Below are 24,438 nucleotides of genomic sequence, written 5' to 3'. Positions count from 1 at the left end.
AGGATATGTTTCATAATAACGTTCAACCATGTGTGTCAAATTATTTAGAAATCACTCAATAGGTTGCGCCACAAATACCAAAACATGAACATTGGCCTGGCGCATATTTGGCACGTATAAATCAATGACAGTTTGTCCAAATATCACCACACTTGCTGAATATTTAGGACTGGCAGAACTTTTGAGTGTGTAATTACTGAAAGGCTGCATGCATAGTCATGATAACAAGTGTCGGATTGGTCTCATGCCTTCTTTAGACAGAATTAAACCAACTGAAGTGACTGTGCTCAGCTTTGTGAAACCTGAAGTTTAGCCTGAAGTTTAGCTGTTTCCCTTCTATGCGGCTATATTTTTGTCTTCGTGATCACCACATCACCAGCACATTTTCCCACATATGACATATCTGAAAGTAGATTGCTTTGGTTCTCGTGGATGGCCGCATCTCTGAGTACGTGCCAAAGTAATGACCCATAACAAGCCTTGCTGTATAGTGCGTAGGGTCTGAAAAGCAGTTTTGGTAAAGCAGTCTCTCAAATTAAAAGATTGAAGTTTTACTTTAACAGATTGCTATTACCTTTAACATTACTATTACGTTACATAGTTATTTAATTTCACACTGTCAAACTCACACATCACTGTGCACTCCATATTGAAAACATCATCACCTTCATCTCATTTGTACACCCAAACACTCACCATGGACTTGGATCCTTTGACCAAAAGAAAGGCATTTAAGGGATTTGAAAATACCGCAGCTCTACCATGTCTATAGTGTCTAAAACGCAAAATATGTCCTTATATCCCAGTGCAGGACTGAATTGTTTAGCTTTCCATAAAGCTAAACAGAATCACTATTTTCAGAGTGCAGTCCTCCATTATTCACCTAGTGATTAAAACTACTGTGCTAGAACTTTGGATGTGGTCATTTAATGTAGTTCTGCAACTTTGCCTCTTTTTCCACAGGGACAACAGGACAATAATTAAATAAAAGGCAACATTTATAAACTAAAGCTATTAAAAATTTGTATTGGAAAATGAAAAAAATAAAGAATGACTAAATTACTTTACTAAATTAAAGTCCTTTCTAATCCAATGACCTGCAGAAATTGTGTAATCTTTGTGGGACAAATCATTTCTTCTTGACAGGTTGTTTTAATAGTTAAAACTTTTTTTCACAAGCGGAATCTTAAGTATGTCTCCTAACTTTAGCGAGCTGTATGTAGGCAACAGAACATCAGCGGTCCGAGATTTAAAAGGTAGTTTATGAAGCATTATGAAGTGCACGGGATGTAATGTTAACATTACTTTACTGGACTTTCTTTCATGTTCAGTTCATGCACTGCTTATATGAATAAGTGCAGGATTAATGTCAGCTGCTTGGCATCTAATTCTTCTTCTAGATCTTCACTAACGGAATAATTTTGATTTCATTTGTGTTGGCCAACATTTTACCTGCTTCAGTGATAGGACTTCTTAATGCCCACAATGTATGCTGTGTATGAACACACATAAAGACGCACAGCAAGTATGTGGTTGTAAAAACATTTGTACATGTTTGCTGTGCTACCCCAGATATGTGTGGTTGTATGTATATGTGTGTGTGTGTGTGTGTGTGTATTGTATATATATTGTGTATATGTAAATTCCAGAGGCGGAGCCAGACATTGTAAACATTCAGGGGCCCTGCCCAAACCTATGTGGGGTCCGGAGGGCCTTAATCCTGCTTACGCCATCTATATGCACTTTGTTTTCAAGCCAGTTGATAATTTAATGCCTTAAAATATGTACAATTGGAATTGGAAAAAACATGATCTTTGCCAAAGTAAAAAAAAAACATCTTATCGTGCCTACATCCTAATTCTGAAACCAGAACACAACAAATGTTGAAGATGACTCATTTTCACTCCTGCCACCTTACAGAAGAGGCAAACATTGTCTGATCTTACTATTTTTAAATCACAAAACATACGTAAGTAGGGTAGGATTTAAACAAATTGACTCATCTCGAAACTTATTTTTGTTACATTATGCTGGAGTAGAATGTAGTAGAATGAATGTTGAGCTGACATTTGAATCCATGGCAATAGTCTGAGCTGCTCTGATTGCAAATCAACGATCCCCCACAATCCAAAGTAAATGCCTAAATACTATTAGGTCAACAGAAAGATTACATTAGATTTATTTAGGAAATAGCATAGTAGTAGTAGTAGTAGTAACAGTAGTAGTAGTAGTAGCAGCAGTAACTGTAGCAGTAGTAGTAGCAGTAACTGTAGTAGTAGTAGTAGTAGTAGTAGTAGTAGAAGTAGTAAAAGTGGCGGACACAGAGTAACAGAACTTTTGCGGCCCAGTCAGAGAGACTGAGGGGAAATTAAACTTAGTTAAAGGTATTTAAAAAACCTGAACCCCCCCTGATTTATTCCATTTACAGAATATGTAAAATTGCAGTTTCTTAGTGAACGTAGTGGAATGGGCCGGCTTGCTTGCATGCAAGCATGGTTATTGTTAACTAACATTCTTATAGCCTAAACGTTTTCTTCTTTTGACTGCTACACAAATGAAAAAAACACCAACTCAATTATAAGGAAGTATCACAGCTTTGCGCAAATCATTTGAAGCTGGCCAGGAAACAGACTAAATGTAACGATTACAAATTTGAATGTAAATTCTTTGTAAAGATTTTGTAGAATAAAAGAAATCCTAATGATAAAAATAGATGTTCTAATCAAAGCACTTCAATTATAATAACATTAAATGCCACATTTGACACTGGCTACTCTACAAATCAAACAGTCGGTACACTAATTATATAACTGGTATCATGTGACACAAATACCGTGAACTCATTGCAGCTGAAGTGTAGGTGGAGTTGAAGAGATGATGGAAAAATCTGGATATGAAGAAACCAAATACGATGAAGTTTAATAAAATCACTATAAATTAAATATTGAGACATATTTGAAAATATTGATGTTAAATAACATAGAATAATTTAAATACATTAGGTCACCGTTAAAGCCACTATACCCTAAGAGATACCAAGTTATAATAGTAATATTATACAGAGCTTTAAACAAAACCAGCGACCGTGGTGCTCCAGAATGAAACCGTTTTTGAAAGTGAATACAAGAAATGGGTTTACTCTCAGAACACACAAAGTGAACTATTTACCAAGTTCACCGTCTTTATTTTGCATCTATAAAAAACATGTCTTTAAATCCTGCATGAACAATGCAACCTTAATGACCAGCTAAAGAAACTAAAGGGTCACTAATGTGGACTGAAACACTTTTTTCATGCAGTCATCACTGTTTATGGAAAGCATATCACGCTGCCTTCACAACACAGAAACATAATCATCTATCATGACTATCACAATTAATTATGAATTCAGTTTCACTTTCTGATAAGGAATACTTTATAAAAGGGGTCATAATATGTCTTTGGTAATGTTGATAAATCATTTAGTAATGAATGTGCCAGTAATAAGCCATTATTAATATACATTCCTTCAGCAGGAAGTGAGCTCTATAATTCTCTTTTTGTTCCACTTCTATTTTTTCGATTTAATCGGTTGTGATAACGTTGTGCTCAAGGTCTCAGAACACAGTTATATTCCTAAAAACAAAACGCTCAACAGGGGAACAAACTTGAGCACATAGCAGATCAGAAAATCAAAACTGATAGAACCAAAGGCCAGCGCTACAAAAATAAAACCCAAGTTGTAATATATTTTTATATAGTTTTCCTTTAATTCATTGGGAGAACAGTTAGCCGTTTAGCCAAAATGACCACAACTCAACCCAAGTTGTTCTTACTACCGGCTTATTACTGCTCTACGTTTGTGAATGATTTATTAAGCATTAATAAAGCATACTTCGTAAAGAATGCCAAATCAGAAAGTTCTGCCGAAACACTTTTTTTTAAATTTTTTAATTCATGAAATAGATGCATTTAAAAAGGAAAGAGGACATACTGTAACTGAGCCAATCTCAAAGTGCAGATGTACTCCAGATATGTGATCCAGTGTTTCTCATTTTAAGAGCAATGTGCTCAGTTAGGAATGAGACATTTGATTTGTACGGAGGCTGCTGGATCTCAGCAAAGGTAATGGTGAACGGAAAACCGTAACAATATCAGTAGCTTAATATCAGTAGCTTATAGCCTATAGATAAGAGACCTCACCTATAGCACTTTTTAGTCGGTTAGCTCCAGCTGTATCATTTCTTAGAAGTTTTGCTTCGCCATTTTTGTTTACCAACCTTTAACATGACACCTCCGTTTGTCCAGAGGCTAAACTAGACCTCACCCGGCTCACTAGTGCATGCAATCGTAGTGTTCAATATACTGTCTGTTCTGAATCATTCGAAGTCGTGCTAACCACCATCTGAATATTAGAACAAACAAATAAATTATTTTAGAAAAACCCTTAAAAGGAGCTGTATACGACATTCACAGCCTAGGCACCACAAGCAAACATGGAGGTGGCTGAGCTGGAATGGCGGCAGCGCTAACGGTGCAAACAGCACTAGCGACGGCAACAGTGCTGACTGCGCTAACAGTGTTAACCTGAGGGGGGAAACGGAGGGTGGGGGTTACACTTCTGCTCCATCGCATAGACTGTATATAAGTGGATGTGGTCATCGTGACGTCACCCATTGGTTTGTGGACTACCGTTTTGCAGCCTCGAGTTTGGCGATTTGTCCGTCGCCATATTGGGTTACGGCCGTGATCATGTTGTTCTTTTTTTGCAACAAATGAACGGAAGTTACCATATTTGGACTGTGGATGAGTGACGTAGAGACATCATACACGGTTCTGGTAGCAACCTGTCAATCACAAGGTAGCCGCGCCCTAAAGCATACTCTGCTTTGTGGTCTATTTTACACTAAATGGGACCATCATTTTACTAAATGAATATCATGCTGTATTGAAGAAAACTTAAAACTCATGTTTACTGAGGGAATAAATCAAATGAGAAGTAGAGTCATTTTCTCATTGACTTCTATACAATCAGACTTATTTCTGCACCCTGAGGAGTCGCCCCCTGCTGGTCAGTAGAGAGGATGCAAGTTTTAAGACACTTCCGCATCGGCTTCACTAGCCAGAACCAAAGGTTGCTGCCTGGGTATAGACAGCATTGTCAGCGGTTACCGGCGTATGAGTGCTGTGCAGAGCGGCAGTGGAAAGCTAGTCAGTGGGGCGGGAGGGAATGGACTCACGTTCTCCAACGTGCACACACTGCCTGCCAGGTTACCAAAAACAAGACCAGAGAAGCTCAGAGTGTGACTTAATTCTCTGTTCAGGACCCCGTTACTTAATGTTATCTTTACACAGCAAATAGATGTTTGCTGCTATATTTATGCTCTAAATATTGTATATAAAACCTTTAAAAGAACATTATGGCTAAAGCTTTCTATACACCAATACAATCATATACCTTTTGTACGGAGGACAATCCAAGTAAGTGGTGCTTTGTGACTGTTACAACTGTCCTGAGTTACAATAAGTCAAAATATTAAAGGATACAAATACAAAAAATGTCTCATGTTTAATTAACAGCATGGTTCCAATGACAACCATAGCAAAGTCTTTGGTCACATTCAGATGTGATTCTTGGGGGGCTGACGCCGATTAAGCTGCGGAGAAGTTCGATCTGATGGAGTCCTCTCGTAACTGACGGTGCTTCCCATTGTCGCACTCTTCACTGTGCGTGCGGCGCTCAATGGTAATCCTGTAGTTTTTTCTGCAAAGAGAGAAAAAATTGTGTTTTTCAACATGTTTTTTTCTGTAGGTTTCACCGCCATTCTTTTCAGTTATCATAAAGTCCTAATCACCAAAATCAATGAGAGTTAGGTAAGCAGCAGATAAAACTGTCTTATTACTTATTTGGTGAAAATGAGTGTTTTAAAAGTCCATAACATTTCGCAAAGTGACTCTTTTTCAGCTTCAACCTTCAGTACATGTACTGTACTTACATAAACAGTATTTTTTCTAAGCAATACACATATATTTGAAAGACATTTGGGCGTGCTCGCTTCTAATGCTAATTCCAAATGAGCAGTTTAGATAATATTGTTTATCTAGAAGTCTGTTTCCAGCCTTTGTGATTTTCAGGTAATTTATTTATTCATTTCCAATTCCTTATTTAATACGTTTAAAAAGTACAGTGGCCCTAAAGTACTACGACAATTCAGAATGCACAACAGCCAAACAGAAAACACTATGGCAAAAGAGCGCAAAAGCAATTTCCATTTGTTGTACAATCCGGACTTCAATACAAACACTGACCCGAGAGGGGAAGCAATGTGCCACAAGACAGTGCATCCGATCCGTAATGAGGAATCATTGTTCAATACGGACCTACATATTCCCGTTTGAGTCTCACCACATGCCATTGTGTTTTCTCTTTTGCACCCCGGGACCACTGTCTCTAGGCCAGGGGTCTCAAACTCATCTTCACTCTGGGCCACATCAGCATCATGGTCGCCCTCAAAGGCCCGGTTGTAAATGTAAGACTGTGTAAATGTATCTACTCCCTAACATATTGGTAAATAACTGTCTGCATTTGATTATTGTTTATTCAAGTGTAAGAATATTGTACATGCAGTTATATAAATGTAAAAATATATTTAAGCACATTTCTGTTATAACTTAAATCCTTTTAATTTAGGGTTAAGAAACCCACATTACTCTATCAAAGATCAAAATATTAAAGAAAATAGCAAAGACAAATATCAAATACAAGTTATTACAATAATGCTCAATGCTTAAAATCCTTTCAAGGGTGCATTTGCACAATCCCACATGAAGTATTTCATGTGTTTTAAAGCCACGTTTAAAGTAGTCTTCAATGTATTCACAATACATTTCAATGTCACATGTAGGGTAACCAGCCAAAGAGCTGCTTCTATGACTGTGTGTTTAAGTATCTCATCATTTTGACTTTCTATCTCATAATTGTGACTTTCTATCTCATAATTTCGACTATGGGGATATTTTTATTATCAAGTCTAACTTTTAATTATTATTATTATTTTTTTTTTTTTTTAATGTTGCTGGCGGATTCGCGGGCCACATAAAATGACGTGGCGGGCCGGATTTGGCCCGCGGGCCGGGAGTTTGAGACCCCTGCTCTAGGCCTTTAAGTGGGAGGGCAGGTGGACGTGTTGGATTAACGGCTGAGCCAGCTGACAGTACTTAGCAGATAGTACTCGAACGCAACAATATTAGCATACATAAATATCACCTATTGTTACCTGAAAAAGTAGAATGCTATAAGCATGGCAGTTCCTAGAACAGCTCCTACTATGACTCCAGTCAAAGCCGATACTCCTAGTCCACCTGTTTGGAAGAGCAGTTATTGGTAAAAACATGTACTCCGTCACACATACTGTAGAGAAACATACCAAGTCACATTTCACAGGTGTCACTGAACTGTGGTGTTCATTTACATGATTTGTCCGCTATCTCTGTGTGTGCTATATGTCTTCCTTTCAGCGTGAAATGGTCCGTGTTGAAGGCAGGCAGCAGCTGAAAAGTTCCATTTTCACCAAAGTAGTTGGCCACCACCTGTAAGTGAATATACCATATTATCATCCAGCATATTTATCTTCTTCTTCCTGTTAGGGAAGGTGTCACGATGTTGGAATTTTGCTTCTTCTCACCTCAAAGGTTCCTGCTTCAACATTCGTCATCGCCATCAAAGAGAAATCTCCATTTCTGTCACCATTGACGTCCATTGATACCTGACCAGCGATCCCTGTCCACCACCGTGAAAACAATGAGAACATCACTTAGCTACAACCCCCAAGAAAATATTGGAACATGTTTCTGCAAGTGTAGAAGAGGATTTCATTCACATACCGTTTCGGGGGCCTATAATCTAACATTTCATTCACAAACAAATACTATATTTTCTCAAATAAGGCCAATAGTCAAGGGCTCAAGTTATAGCCAGGGGCATTGTCGCCAGGAACAAACAAAAATACAGGCCAGGGGATTAGAAAAGTGGATAAACTCCTTGTGCCCATATAAAGTGCATATATAATGTACATTTTCAACCCTTTAATTTAGCAAATTCAACAATATAATCACGCTATTTTCAACACTTTGTTGTTCTCAATCACTCATCTTAATAGTTATTGTCCCATTTTCATATTGTGTGTATGTGTTTTACAGTTAACAGAGCTACACATCTACATCACACAACTAGCTAATTTAAAATAGTTCATCTTCTCCTCAAAACCTCATTTTGTCCATGAAATACCACTCCATATTTGAAAATGCAAAAAAAAAAGTTTCTACATTCACCAAATCTATGAAAACATGGCGAACCCAACTCAATATCAAATAATTCTCAAAAACAAAACGACGGCACAGAAGGTGAAAAAAAGCACTAGAATGCACAGTCCTGTTGTAGTCTATACAATATTTAGCATTTGGACACACGTTATTGCCCACATAAAAACTGTGTAAATAAGACAAAAAGATTCGTCATTTTGGTATTAGGTAAGCTTGTATGTAAAGAAAATGTAGCCTTTATTGAAATGTGTTAATTGAGAGCACATTCCGTGAAAACAACATGAATCACGTTAATGGTATGGTCCACAACAGGCGGGTGTTGTGCTAATTGTGTTTAGAGTTTTGAACATTTTGACTGTAAAAAAACTAATGTTCCAATCAAACTGTATTTTGTAGTAACGTACAGGTGTCACAAAATGGCAATAGCTTCATTTCAAGTATGGTATGTTAAACATGCAAGTCACCAACTTTTCACCAAACACGTTACTGCAAATATTTCTTAATAAAAAGCCTCGTTAGGAAATGAAGGGATCAGTCAACTGAAATGCGTCTTTTAATTTGGAATGGATACAGGAACTTTTTAGTTTCAATTAAGAGCATAGTGTTGTAACAAATACTTATCACGGCAAACGAAAAAAATTAAACATATGAAAGTTACTCTCAAGAACTCAAGAAGGTGTTAGACAATTTCTCTCCTGGAAGTGATGCAAGGAGGGAGATAAGTGGCCAACTACTCTATTGCGTTTAGAGTTGTGGCTGCTGGGAGTAAGGGGAATGCTCCGTCCCTTTGCGTTGCCTTCTTTAAGGCACTCTCTGATGTTATCAAAGATAAGCTGGTGGCACGGGAGAGAGCACTAGTGAGCCACACCATCGATCCAGAAACGCCCCCTCCTCCGTTACTCATTTACTGTACATAAGAACAGGACGAAATCACCGTGACGTCCCCCTTTGGTTTGTGGATTGCCGTTTTGAAGCCTTCAGTTTGGCATTTTGTCTGTCGCCATCTTGGCTTTTTGGAACCAGAAGTGAGAGCCAAGTACAGCCGAATGCTGAATAACACACGTTTAGGCAACCAAAAAGGTTACATTAACTTTTATGAACTGAGAACACACTGTGAAAAAGTTGTAAGACGAAAACATGGACAACGCCGTGGTATATATATATATATATATATATATATATATATATATATTATTATTATTATTATTATTATTATATTATTATTTTTTTTGTTACAGTGGAGCCATTTGGTTTGTCTTAGATCTACTCTGCCTATTATTCCGAGTGATTTTGCCAAGTACTGAGTTCCCTGACCTCTCTAAAGTGCCTGTAGAATACTTGGACATCAAGGAGGTGTTCAAGAAGGCTCGGGGCATCACTCGGGGCATCACTGCCTCCCCTGGTTCTACATCCCCCAAGGTTTGGCTCTCCTCCCTCTCCGCCCTCAAGACCAAGGCTATGGAAAAATCCGGTCAACAAGGCATTGGCTTTTCTTTACGTCGCAACGGCAATGCTGTCTATGTGGACATTACATGCATGCAAGCCGCAGCAGCTTAGAGACGTAGCTGTTGCACACAGGTAAAGCTAGGCAGTGTGGCCCAGGATTCATTCTGCACAGGCTTGGTTCATCTTGAACAAGCCTTCTGTCCAAAACCACCTTATTCACTAAACACTCGTTTACTCTATAGTGAGCAAAACATTGACATTTATGAAACATCATCATTTTGCACCATGACTTTACAGTGGACAGTGAGTTTTCTGTATTTGCAGCACAGTTTCCATGGGACACACGATTGCTTTTGTCAGGAGAACAGGAGCGTTTCATTGTTAACTGAAAGACAGTAGCATGATACTTTGAATCACGTGAGGTGTTAAACTTTGCGATATGACTGTATTGATATTCTATATTAAAAACAGTTTAAGCCTTTTGGGCTGGACAATCAGCTGGTATTTACCTACATGCTGCGGTGATGGTTTTTAAGGAGAACCAACAGCTTGAAACAGCAAACATGCCACTGTCTTTTTGAGGTAACTCTCTCTCTCTCTAAACTCTGCAATTCTGTATAATATTTCTAGGATATTTAAAATAACACTACTTGTGTTTTGCATTTGATCTTTACCACAATAGTAACATAATGGTAGTGAAGTGGCAGTCATCACTAGCTCAGTGTGCGCCGTGTGTTTTACCTTCAAAAGTTCTGTTCCACATGCGTGAGGTGATCTCTGTTCCGTTCTTCTTACTGTAACCATTTTTCATGGCTTCATGCAAGGCAATGGCATACAGCAACATGGCATCATGGAATCCCTCGACAAACATGTTGACCTGAAATGGAACATATAGCCTTATTAGGGCCCGAGCAACCGACAACGTCGGGCCTGCGAAGGCCCTATTGATATTGTAAGGGGTATTCTTTATGATTTTTATTTTTCTGGGGATGGAGCTTGTAGGGGTACTTGCCATGCATGAAAACTCACCAATTTTACACACCTGTCACGTCTGGTGGAGAAACTCTGCTGCCAAAATTTGCAAAATTTTGGCAGCAGAATGTGTAAAATGTGTAAAAAAAAATGGCTCTCTAGCGCCCCCTACAAATCGGACCGGCGACGCCCCTCGGCCAGTATGTCCGATTTACTTGAAATTCATCACAGATGTCCCAATCCGCTAGATCTAAAAAAAAAAGCCTCTCAGACCCCTAAGCTCCGCCTACTGAGATTTTCCGCCATATTGAATTTAGTGAAAAACACATTTTTGCAAGCTCCTCCTACTGCGTCCGATTGCTACTTAATTTGCTGTGGATCATTATTGGATCTAGATCATCAAAAGCTAACAAAAGCTTTTTGATATCTCTTAGTGTTTACAAAATATGGACCAATAAATTTCTTAGGGGCGTGGCTTAATATCAATACACATAACTTCTTAACCGTTTGTCCTACAATTCCCAAATTTGCAGCATATGTGCACATCGCATGCTGTAACATACCCTGAGATTTGTTTTGCATTCAACCACTAAGGGGCGCTACAGCAAACCCGTGAAGTTGTGCTTTGTGTCACTTTTTGCAGATTTCAGCCTTCGTATTTTAACGAACTCCTCCTAGAGAATTTATGCGATCAACTTCTGCTTTGGTCAGGATGCTCTTAAGACCTTTGTGATTAAAAGTTATCAAAATCGCACGCTTTCATCGAAGAACCTTGACGTGGCGTGGCGGCCATTTTGCCTCATTGTTTATGAAAATATCAGTTGTTATAACTCAAAGGTACCGTATTTTCCGCACTATAAGGCGCACTTAAAAGCCTTTAATTTTCTCAAAAAACGACAGTGCGCCTTGTAATCCGGAGCGCCTTATATATGGATCAATTGGTTGATCTATACTGGTTGTACACGGCGCTCTGTCAAAATGTTTCAGTACGACTGGTAAACTACAAAGCCGCACCGCTTGCAGCATTACGGCTACCGTAGTCAGGGGCGTCGCCGAAGTAATAGCGGTAAACACCGGTACTGTGCTTACTCCTAGTCCAACACCACTTGTGTGTATAAAGACCCCAAAATGGCACCTTTCAAGAGACACGCTTACGACGCCGAGTTCAAACTCAAGGCTGTCAGCTACGCAGCCGAACATGGGAATAGAGCAGTGGATGACAGAAGGTGAACACACGTTCACCAAGATGGGGAGACAGCGCCGAGCGACTTATGCCACTATTTGCCAATGGATCGTGGATGCCTGGGCTGATATATCAGTCTCAACTGTGGTCCGAGCTTTCACGAAGGCAGGAATAATCACTGAACTGCCAGGCAATAGCAGCGACACTGACTCGGATAATGACAAGAGGGAGCCGGGCATGTTGGATGCCGTACTCGCCCAACTGTTCAATTCGGACACTGAAGAAGAAAAATTCGAGGGATTCGTGGACGGGGAATGAACTGAAAAAGTGAGCTTTACGTGTTATATACCTACCATAACTGAACAATGTTGAGTTATGCACTAACTTTTGATTTAGCGGTATCAGATTGTTTCTTTTACGTGTTTACAACTGAACAAGGCTGGGAGATATTGTGAATATGCACATTAACGTTTGAACAACGTTGAGTTATTGTGAATGCACTAACTACGTTTTATACGTAAGTTGAACAATTTCGAGAGTTACTATATTGTGAATGCACTAACGTTTGATTTAGTGGTATCAGACTGTTTCTTTTACGTGTTTACTGAATCAGGGAAAAGTCCCCCTCTACGTTTAAGTTACCGTATTGTGAATGGAATCAAAAATCAATAACGTTTGACTGAATGATTTATCTGACTGTTTTGTTGACATTCCCTTTAGCACAGCTCCATCTAGTGGATGCATAACGCAACCCCTGTCAAACGTTTGACTGTAGTAGCTTCTATTCTATGCGCCTTATAATCCGGTGCGCCCTATATATAAAAACAGTTCTAAAATAGGCCATTCATTGAAGGTGCGCCTTATAATCCAGTGCGCCTTATAGTGCGGAAAATACGCACAAAACTTCTTATGCATGATGCTACTTCAAGTTTGAACATACTTCAATTGAAAAAAACTCAATAACTCATAGCGCCGCCTACTGGCTAAAGGAAATGTCAAATTTTATACTTTTATTTATTCCTCCTAGCCAGGTGACCTGACGAGTCTCGAATTTGGTAAGGATAGCCTTAAGACATTGATGATAAATCGCCGAGAATATTGAGCGAAGCTGATGGTTTTACTAACTTGGGATGCTCAAAAACGCATGTAACTTTTTACATGTGTCAAAGGTCATTGGACGAAATATTGTATATGATTTTTTTAATCATCCGTTTTAAATTGCCTCTATAGCGCCCCCTACAATATTTCAAAAGAGCAGCCCCAGCGCTACGTTTCAGCTACATGTATGAAAGTTGATAAGCAGATGTATCCTGTGGAGACTTACAAATAAGTCTCTTGGGACCATGCTCTAAACCCGACCGGAAGTCGGCCATTTAGATTTATGTGTCATTTTCCCATCGATTTTGGCCTATTTCTAGTCACTATACTTCAACGAACTCTTCCTAGGGACTTCATCAGATCCTGTTTAAATTTTGTCAGTACAATCTCAAGACAGTTGTGATTAAAAGTTATCAAAAGCTTTACGTTTGACGGAATCGTTTAGCCATAGCGGGCGGCTACTTTACGTGATTCCCCATGAAAAAAGCTGATGTATCTCAGCTGGACATGTTCCAAACAGTCTCAGACTTCTCATGCTTGATAACACTCATGGCCTAAGGATGTCTACAAGCTTATTTTCACTAGTACTCACAGCGCCACCTGCTGGCGAAAGGAAATCTGCATTTTGTGATAAACACCTCCGACTTACATGACTTTTACACAATGTGGTTTACATTTGACACAGAGCTACATGATGCATGTTTGCACGTGTTCTAGCGCCAGGCAGCGGATACAGGAAGCATCAGACTATTTGCAAAGCATCATTTCCAGCATCAGGCGGTCCACGCGGGATTAAATCCGTCTCACTCACGGATGCGCCGTCAGACGGTCGCGGACGTTCTCGGCCGCGCAGGCCGGGGTCCCGCCAGCACCCCCAGCGCGCTGCAGATTGCAGGGCCCGTTCATCGCTGCTCGCAGCTTTAATTGTAATTACAGTGCGTGAAGCACAACAGTCACAATGGCTTCTGACATTTTATTTTACAACGTACGCTTTGGAGAATTGATAACTTCAATACAGTAACGCAGACCTAGCATTAATAAACGGACATACGTACACTTCCACAGTCTTTGCAGTCATGATACCCAGCTTTTTCGATGGACTTTTTCATTTCCATGGAGAAGTTCTCAAACTCGGGCTTGACTGTCCTGAGCAGTGTCAACGTGTTCAGAGAAGCATAGGCTTGCCTCGCGTCATTGTCGTATTTATCTCCTCTCTTCCACGAACCATTGCCTAGAGTTTTAATTATAAGGGACAGAACAAGGAACATTTCAAAATGTTATTGTTAAACATAAATTGTTTCAATTTTGTTTAACTGAATACAGACGATAAGACATGGCTACTGAGCCAAGTAGCTGGCTACAGTAAAGTGCTGAGGCCTTTAGGTGAAAAACACCACTTGAAGAAAAAGAAAAAAGTACTAAACACAGTGGCAACGTAGAAACCAAAACATTTTACAAAATCTGTTTTTTGGTCCAATGTGTAGGATTTAGGGAGATATATTAGCAGTACTTGAATAGAATGACAGAGAGGAAAGTTGGGTGATGTGGTGCTTCTTTTCACCTGCAGATAAAAATACAGCAAAATGCACAACTTGGGACAATAAAGAGCTGGCTCTAGAGAGACTTTCACATTTTTAAATTACGTGAAGGCCACCGCAGTGTGTGAGCGGAGGGGTATTCCGTTGGTTGCAATATCCAACCTCATTGCTAGATGGCCTTTAAGAAAACTAACTCTAAACCCCCAGTTTCCCTCCGATTTACATTAATTATGATTATGTAGTGCAGAAATTAAATTAAGTGGCATGTTCATTGGCGTTGCATCAACTAGAGTGCCCTTTAAATATGGAGACTCAAAGTGTAAGTGTGGTTCAGGGAGGTCAGTGGGCATGTAGGACACCAGATAATAGAGAACATGTAAGCAATCAGTTGCCTGACAAAGAGCAACATTATTAATAACATTACTACGAATTACTATTACACTGTATTCTGATTTTGGTCACCACCAACTCTTTAGAGAAATTCCATCAGTCATCATTCACTTATAGTCATGATTCAGATCTAATGTCCCAGATGTCACAGGTTTTCTTTCGTCTTTTTCACATTCTCACCAAAACAGCAGAAAATATGTCACTGTCCAAATATTTATGCCCTGAACTGTAGATGAATAGAAAATGTATGCATACATTAAAACCAGAAGATGTAAAATAAACTTCAGTTTGTGTAACAAACACACATTTAAAAGTAACTTGACGTTAACGTTACCGTAAGAAGAGGCGTTGAAGAGTTCAACGTTAAAGAACATATAACTGCCGTTGGTCAACCGTCGTCTGTGTGCAGCCAGCATGATCTCTCGGATTTTGTCCGCTCCCATGCACATGATCACCACTGCAGGAAAATAACACAGAGAAAAATGCAGTAGTCGAGTCATTAGTCATTATAAAATATAAATTTTAATAACAATGTCATCCTAAAAAAAACAAAAAAAAATGGAATTATCTTCATTTCATTATCAATTTGTAATATAAATTAAAATAATGATAGGTGTGTTTAGGACACATTTTTAAATGAGTAAATAGAAATGAAAATTCTTCCAATTGTGACAGAGATGACTGCTTAGGGGCAGGTGGGGTAATTTGAACATAACGTGTGCTGGTAAGGGATTTGAATCCTGTCCGGAGCAAACGTGTGGGTACTAATATTACGAAAGTTAAGAAAGGAGGAAGAGCTGCTTGAACTTCTACTTTCTTTTCTTTTTAAATCAACTCGGTGTAAAATTTGACTTTCGTGCAAAAATTGAGGATGTCCGAATCATTATTATTTCCAATCTGATAGATGCTAACACCAACATATCGGAACCAACATAACAGAAAAACAATTAAACCAACAGATGAGTAAGACCCTATTAAAGCTCATCAAATGTGCCGTTGTAATGACTTTTGATTCAGGATTTTTGGCCTATATTTGTTTCCATTTTGGCATTTTAGCATCAACAAGTTTACAAGTATGCTGAAATAGAAGACAAATAGTCATTAACAGCAAAAAAAAAAAAAACGTGAAAAGACGCAAAAGACTTGTCTCACCAGAAGACATAAAAAACACATTTTACCAGGAATTATATACTGTATATCAGACAATGAACCAAACATTGATGACATAAATAAATTCCTCAATAATATAGACCTACCCACATCAACAGAAGATCAAGCTGAATTTAGATTAACTATTAACACTGGAGGAATTTTACAACGCACTGGTTGCCATAAAACACGTGTATGCAGATGACATCATATACCTAAATGATGGTTTTAACCCGTCTGTGTATTGGTTATCTTTGCAGCTGGTTGGCTTGTTAGGAACTGCCACTGCAGCACTCCTGCACGCAAGGCACAAAGTCAGTCAGTCAGTTAACGGTTAATGATCGTTTAACAAGATTCGTCTATCGATCAGAAATAAAAATCGCGCCGCATATTCGCGTCAATCGCGGCGCAGGTCTCGCCGGGGACCATTTGTGTACATTCGCGCGAATCGCGCCGGAGAGGCGGCGGGGCTTATCGCCCTGAAAGCCGTTCAACTGTCCGCCATTAACCATGGAAAAAATAACCTATATTTCTGCTTAGTACGTGTTGTGGAAGTCACAGATATCCCGGGAAACTAAACGCAGTCATGTCTGGTTCATAATATTGTTCAGAGGAGCTCCGTGGATTTTATCGAGCTGTATTCACTGTGTCTAGCAAGCCACAGGTCGCTGTTTACTACAGCTGTATGAACACTAAATAAACTGATTTGGCTGTGATTTAACGGCAATAAACCGACAAAAAGGGACTCCGAAACGTAATGATGCAGATTTGTAGGCTACTTGTCTTCTCAATGGAGCGGATGGAGCGGTGCTAGGCTATGCTAACATTGTAGCAGCTCCACCAACACTCAGACTAACGTCATGTAGACGTAAATACGGCAGCGTCTATTCATTGTTTGTACCATATGGTTTACACACACACACACACACACACACACACACGTATACACATAGTTTGGTCCGGTCTCTATTGATATGAGGTATCGTAGAGCTCTGCGTGAACACAGACGGCTACAGTATTTATTTCCTGATTCAACAACGGCTGGAAGTCAGTGATGACAGGGGGAGCAACTCAACGCTGATAGGCTATCGCGCCGGAGCGTAACACGAATATTTCGGCGAAGTTGAAAAATTTCAACTCAGGCGTTTGGGTCGATTTGGCCCCGAATTCGCGTCCATCGTGCCGCGCAATCGCAAATTCGCGCCGCGCCAGTCTCATCGCGTCTGTGCATAGACTTTGTATGTAATCTACTCGCGCAAATAATTCGCGCCGCGTTTGGTGTGAACGCAGCATAATGCTACTGTGATGTCCATATCAAATCAAATCAACATAACATAACAATACTACCCAAAATAAATTTTCTTATTTGATTCGAGTACATCCACCCACCACATGGTACATCTTTTTAGATTCAACAAAAACACCAAGTTTCAATCAATTTGAAATAATAACCAAGCTGATCCATCCGACCTAACAATGTTATCCCGGGTAGGTATTGAACGACAACAATTCAAAGAACTACAAATCCCAACCCTGCCATTCATCAGCACCTCCATGAAACACAATAACTTTGTCATTTGAATTGTCTTTGAATGCAGAGCTCAAGCTTTGTGCCTAATAATGTGCGATTTTATTCGGTAACACACATTAATACAAAAACCATACCATAGACAAAAAGTTTAAAATTATGTTTACTTATTTTAAGGTTTAATTCTTGCGTCTCCAACATGCCTGTTGATCAATATCCAAGTACCAAAAATGAAAACCGAATACGTACCCAATGAACACATAAATGAATACTCATATACACAGACGCTCCGCTTTCTCTAACGCTGCATCAAAGTGATCTACTGAAGTGCAGAGCACATGTCACCAGGAGTCAATCTCTTCTGGTGGAACAGGAAGATGAGCTCAGAAAGATGAGTGGGGGGGATAAATATTCAAAGCTCATTTAAGGTGGGCTAACCTTTAAGGTGGACTGCTAGTACTACAGCTACTCTCGTTGTAGTGACGAGACACATTTGGCTTTTTTGGCTTTTTAGCGTCCCCTGGTCCTGAAAACAGTTTCCCAGCGCTTTGCAGATGAGAACACTGAAGCGAGTCAGCGAATAGAAGGAGTTACAGCACTGACACCCTCCATAGTTGGAATTCTCCCTTCACAGTATTTCGCCATGTGCTTCCAAAAAACTCTGTCAGGTAGCAGGAGCGCTGCCAACTGTGTCACCAGTGATGAAAATCCAGCAGCGCTGAAGCTTTCTCTCACTCTGAGCTCAATTTGTTTTTAAACTCAACATTTAAATCATTGAAAGTGCAAAAAGAAAGGCTTTGCCGAATAAATATCACATGAAAAAAAAGCTTCACTGGGTTGATATTAAACTTTTCCTTTGGTGATTAAAAATAAATAAACCGACAAACAAGCAGCTACACAAACAAGGCCCGCAGTTGAAAAAACGGCAGCGTCCCGTTAATAAGGAAGATTCAGAGTCCTGCTGGAACATTCCTCACAACTCTGTCACTTAAACACACCTCCTGAAATATCCCTCGAGTCAGTGGGACAAACTTCACCTCAGTCCTGCCAGCACTATAGCACCCTTTAATTACACTGGGCTCCACACACACTACCGACCCTTGTGTGTGCTCGGCAGGCCGTTCCGTAGGGGCAGCGCTCGCAGCCAGCAATATTTCAAAACTTCTGGATTTTTCCTTTTTTGCGCTATAGGGCACTGATGCTAGTTACAAATTAACTCAGGAATGGGGCAGCACATGGCGCGCTCACTGAGTGCACGCAGTGTCCCCGAGTTGGCCTGTAAAACTTCTGAAGACGGAGCGTATGCAAATAGGGGGGCTGTTGTGCATTGCTCCTAAAAGAAAAAAAACCAAGGATACATGTCGGATCCGTCTGTCAGAGAGGTGAACAGGATGGAGAAAAGAGACAAGCCGCCCTGCTGTTGTTGTTGTTGTTGACAGTATTGTCCTTTCAGAGCCTTGAGACGTTTGTGGTCATACAGAAAGGTCAGCCATTGCCGCACAACCACACTGGAGTCCGAGGGGAGTTCTCTCCAAACACAAAGGCTTCATACAGACTCAGGATGGGAGTGCATGTCTCGGGTGGATTAGCATCAGAAAAACAAGCCAATCCTGAGAGAGGCGCTTTCCCTCCTTAACTGTTTGTTGCACGTTGTAGTATTGTGCAGCTAACGGTGGGGAAATGTGGAGCAGATTGGTTCATACAAGGAGAGCATGCAAATGTTAGGTTGGTTGTTTTTTTATGTCAGTCATACATCCCTGTGCATTGTTATATAGGAGCATGATGATGATGAGGGAGTTTGTATCATTAGTTAACAATAATCATTCATCTACAAATCTTACAATACTTAAAGTGTTAACGAAGCAGATAAATCAGAATCATACCTGAACTATCTATGGTCGGGATCCACTTATAATATGGTCGTCAAAACAATTAATATTAATCAATCTTTGAAAATAAGATTTGTCATTAATTCTGATGCTGAACTCGTTAACCATGGCTATGAACCAAATGAAGGCTTCTGGTTTTTTTTTTTGCTTGTGGTTAGTGTCCAACGTGTGGACTTGTGATAATCCACCCGAGGTGTCCCGATTCAAAAAAAATACTGATCTTGTGGATGGAAAGTATTCTTTGCCTACTCATCTGCTATTTGTTGTATATTTGGATTACTGCTTGGATATCAGTGGATGCTGGTGGTTGTGTTAACTCTGGCCAATCGCATCAGTTCATCTTCTTCCCTCTAAAGTGTTCCCCACTGTGACACTAATGACGGCTAGAGCGATATGAATATACAGCAGCCCTGGTGTGAATATATGGCTCCACAAGTCATTCATGCTGAATTCTTCACATACTAAAAACTTGGCAATGATGCACAGTTTTACTGACAGTATGAGGTCTGGTTAAAGGTGCCATAAACCTCTGAAACCCAAGCATTGATTTTATTTATGTAGATTTGTTTTCTACCGTTTATGCCGTCTTTAGCAATCTGGTCAAGACAATTATATATATTTATGCCTTTTCTTTGGGTTTTTGGAGGATTTTGTGTAAATGCTGCCAAATGGCAACTTGGGTTCCTAAGGCTTCCAAGTATCACCACTTTGATTACAACAAAGTCCAAAGATTATTAGATTATTAGATTATTAGACATTGGTGATTCAATGATATCGAAAGATGCTTAAATCTTAAGATTTGATTTTATTGACACAAACCTGTTTGATGGAGAGCAATAAACAGCAAATTATTTTCACGAGTAAAATTCCAATAGATCCGCAGCTTTTGAAATACGCAACAACCGTTTCAAAGTCACTTCAATCACCTGTCTCGTCTTGACAATGTCTACAGGCCTCAATGTATTGAGCTGCTGCCATGTGATCGGCTGATTATACGTTTAAAGTGAAGTTGTAGAGGTATTAATAATAAGACTCCCGTCAGTGTATATTGTCTGTTAACACTTAATCTTAACCCCATATACACATGTACAGTTTATATACACTACATATCAAAGTATAAATATTAAAGATTCATTTACTCATGAGTCAGTGATTGGGCCTTTTGTGTGGATGAATGAAGCCCATTGAGGCCCAGTGCTGCGTTTTTGCAACATTGAAACAAGTGTCTTATACTTTTTTTAAATTATTAACGTTTTCTATCATTAAACATCTTTAGAGGAAAGGAAAACAATACTTCAGCTCCAATACTTACTTTGAAAATTGCATTGGGGAAGAGAGGTTGCCATTTTATCTTAGTTGTGTTGCTTAACCTTTAACTTTACCAACACTAGTTACATAACAAGGGTTGTTATTTTATGTCACAAACATTCTTAATTAAAATCCAAACACTGAACTTCTCCTAAACTTAACCAATTAGTTTTGTTGCGTACGTAAACTTTAAATCTAAGTCAAACTACGTTGGAAGTTCATTTTAAGAAGAGACTGAGCAGAAAATGTACGTTTCCTTTGTACACAGAAATGTATTTTGAAGTGACTCTATGCATGTAACAAGCGGAAACTAACACGTCGTCCAAAACTAGTGCTGGAGGGGCACGTAGAGCGGCATGGTGTGAAGCGTGTGTTCTTGACACCCTCTATCTTTAGACACTCAATTCGATTAGAAAAATCTTCCCCTAAAAAAACCCTTTAACAGGGAAAAATGTGCTTTAAAAACAGCACTTTTCAATAACAAATAACAGTTTATAGTCCCACCGGTGTCCGATTTATCTGAAACGGACTCTGCTCTATCACATCATGTTCTCAGCCACAGGTCTACCTGTAACGCAATTATACATGCACAGCCTCAGGCACTGCTTTTACCAGACCTGTTGGACACAATCTGATGATGTACCAACAGTGTGTTTTCCATTGAGGATGCATCGACAGGAACAGAAATATCTTCAACCCTAAATAATGATTCTGCTTTATTACAACTTGGGTCATATTTTTGTGGTTTTGGCCATCTTTCATAGAGGTTATGAGGTTACGATAACCTTATACTGTTCAAGTTAATTACCGAGATCATCTGGGAACACGGTGACGTCTCACACACAGAGCTTGGAAACAAACCAACAGTTCATCAGGGTTATCTCAATCATTTCATTCGGAGGTAAAAAACTAAAAGTGTGAAAGCGAGCACACCTGAAATGTCTGTTATGAAACAGAAAACTGTGCACACAATGACCGGAAGTACAAAGCTAAGTAGGTTGAAGTTGAAGCAGGATGTGAGTCTAAAAAAGTGAATAGTTGTTTACAACAGACAGCGTGAGGAATCATTTTTACCGTTTGCCTTGTTGGCTCAAACAGAATTAAATTAGAACCACACAAGGACCTGTCTAGTGCTCGGTTCTAGCTGGTTCTGTTTAGGATTTAATTTCAGGTTAATGAAATATCTCACGTAAGTACTCACGTAAGAAGCAGCCTCACCCTAAGCCAACACTGAACGTCATTGCCTCATTAATTGACAGACCCTGGTGGCAGATTATATCAGTTGCAGATACTTAACATTAAAGCTATAAATGATCGGTTAACGCTCTCTCTACAAGCCAGATGCTCAAAGATCATGAGTTAAAGAGAGCTAACAATACTTCAAAGTCAAGAGAAGACAATGCCTGTTTGTGGTACAACAAGCAGTGAGTCGTCTCTGATCCTGCTGCATCACGTTAATTTCAGCAGTTGGAATCTCAGAGTTAAAGCAGAACCTCGTAATGTGCGTTTTGGATTTCTGTCAGAGTTTGACCAGAAGATCGACACCGCTGTCATATCCGTCCGTCAAATATGAAGCTACGTTCAGCAGCTGGTTAGATTAGCTTAGCACAAAGACTGCAAAAAGGAGGCAATCAAAGGTGATGACCAGCAAGTTTAAAGCACTCAATCAACACATTATATCTGGTTTGTTAGTATAAGTATGAAAAATAAAAGAATGACCATTTTACAGGAGCAGGAATGTACACACATAGTGGCTAAAGTGACTCAAGCCGCAACCCCTTTTACCTATTTGGCTTTAGAGCCCTTCTGGGCCAAATGAATAAAAATATATATCCAGATTATTGTAATCATCAGTAATACAATTGTTGTTGCTGCTGCTGCCAACCTTATTTATTTAGCAAAATGATTGCTGTAAGACAAAATGAAATGCTGTTTCTGCCTGCTACTGTGTGTGCAGTAGAGGAAACATGTTGAGGTGCCATCTACAGTGCTCTGCTAGTGAAGAAAACATGATGAAGTGCCCTCTAGGGTGCCTTGCTAGTGGAGAAAACAAGATTTGGTGAACTCTAGGGTGCACTGCTAGTGGAGAAAACGTGATGAGGTTCCCTCTAGGGTGCCCTGCTAGTGGAGAAAACAACCACACAATATGACAACCACGCCCATTACTGCAAGTGCAATAAAACCTCATCGACTAAACAGCCAATACTTTATCAATATATCTGTTCAACAAGCGTAAACATGATGTGAACATGTAGAATCGGCTCTGTCTGCAGTCTCATCCACCGCTGCATGTTTACAAAACCACAACGTGCTAGCACGGCGATTAGCAAAACAAGCTAAACAAGCTGTTCTTCATTCTTCATAGGAATGTTATCTATTTAACACTTTAGATTTGTTTCCAGTAAACTATTAATGACTTTATAGTGACTTTGCTGATGTAAACATTACTGCTGTGAGACCAGTGATGTGGCTGTCCGTAGAGTGTATTCTTTAATCAACTTTCGGTTTATACATCTATTCAACCAGCCCTTTTTCTACTTAGCGCTGCTGCACATACATGAACCAAATTATCATTGCTTGTACAGTTAAAATGGGATCATATACTTTAACTGTAGTACCTTTATTTTACACATGTAAAAAAAATAGTCAACTTTTTAGGTTAAATTAAATTAGAAAGGGGGATGCACAGTATTAATTTGCCTCAGTAATCCAACATCTCCCGCATAAACCAGCCGATGTGTGTAGAGGGGTGTGTGTGTGTGTGTGTGTGTGTGTGTGTGTGCGTGCGTGCGTGTGTGTGTGTGCTTATTCTGTATTCTGTTGTGGACTGTTTTAGTTGCTTGTGATTTAGTGAATCTCTAGGAGAGAGTGGGACGAAACATCGCAGGCGTAGTCTTTAACTCTTTAAACAACTTCTTATTTGGCAACTTCCTTCATAGTATAATATAACTATTTTATCATAAGGTTACAGCATGTGCAGCACGTCTAAAATGTAGATTCAACTATTGTAATTTTCTTGGCTGATTCCAGTTTGTGTTTGTTATATTTTAAGTCTGACCTGCTGATTCCAATTTTCTTTAAAGAACTATAATTTACAGCGAGGTTTTAGACAAACTGTTCATCACCCTCCCAAATATTCTACGATCCCGAAGTCGGTGTAAACTGTGAATAATTCTAAATGATATCATTTTGCTTTGTTATTGTCATCAATAGTATTTATTTGCTCAACAACACACATTTCAAAATATTAGGAAATAAATGATTGTATTATAATTTAAATATTTTCTTTAATTTAAAAAATAAGACAGACAGACGGACGGACAGATACTTTATTCATCCCCAGGGGGAAATGTGTCTGTAGCAGCAGCAAATTAAGTTATACAGTAATTATATATTATAAGCTGTAAATAACAAATAACTGATTAAACTGACTAATTCAACAAATTCAACGACATAATCATGGTATTGTAACAATTTGTTGTTCTATATTACTCATATAAAGTGTTATTCTGTAATTAATGATACTATGTTAAACTGGCCAGGCCTAGCCTCGTTTACATCCCATGATAATTATGAACATGCCCACAGGGTGTGTGTGTGTGTGTGTGTGTGTGTGTGTGTGTGTGTGTGTGTGTG

General features: G+C 39.3%; 1 protein-coding gene across 1 annotated transcript in view; it reads right to left on the bottom strand.

The window, feature by feature from the left end:
* Window positions 1–5,024: 5,024 nt before the first annotated feature.
* Window positions 5,025–24,438, bottom strand: part of npr3 (natriuretic peptide receptor 3) — a 25,166-nt gene continuing 5,752 nt past the window's right edge. The window contains exons 2-8 of the mRNA XM_031875825.1: window positions 15,263–15,385; window positions 14,056–14,231; window positions 10,489–10,624; window positions 7,665–7,759; window positions 7,452–7,569; window positions 7,257–7,341; window positions 5,025–5,743 (exon numbers count right to left, since the gene is read on the bottom strand). Coding sequence (XP_031731685.1) covers window positions 5,632–5,743; window positions 7,257–7,341; window positions 7,452–7,569; window positions 7,665–7,759; window positions 10,489–10,624; window positions 14,056–14,231; window positions 15,263–15,385 — 845 coding nt within the window. The 3' untranslated portion in view covers window positions 5,025–5,631. The remainder of the gene's footprint in view (window positions 5,744–7,256; window positions 7,342–7,451; window positions 7,570–7,664; window positions 7,760–10,488; window positions 10,625–14,055; window positions 14,232–15,262; window positions 15,386–24,438) is intronic.

Source organism: Anarrhichthys ocellatus, unplaced genomic scaffold (assembly GCF_004355925.1).
Source record: "Anarrhichthys ocellatus isolate YVR2014 unplaced genomic scaffold, GSC_Weel_1.0 scaffold97, whole genome shotgun sequence".
Classification (NCBI taxonomy): Eukaryota; Metazoa; Chordata; class Actinopteri; order Perciformes; family Anarhichadidae; genus Anarrhichthys; species Anarrhichthys ocellatus.
This window is presented reverse-complemented; position numbering and strand designations above follow the sequence as displayed.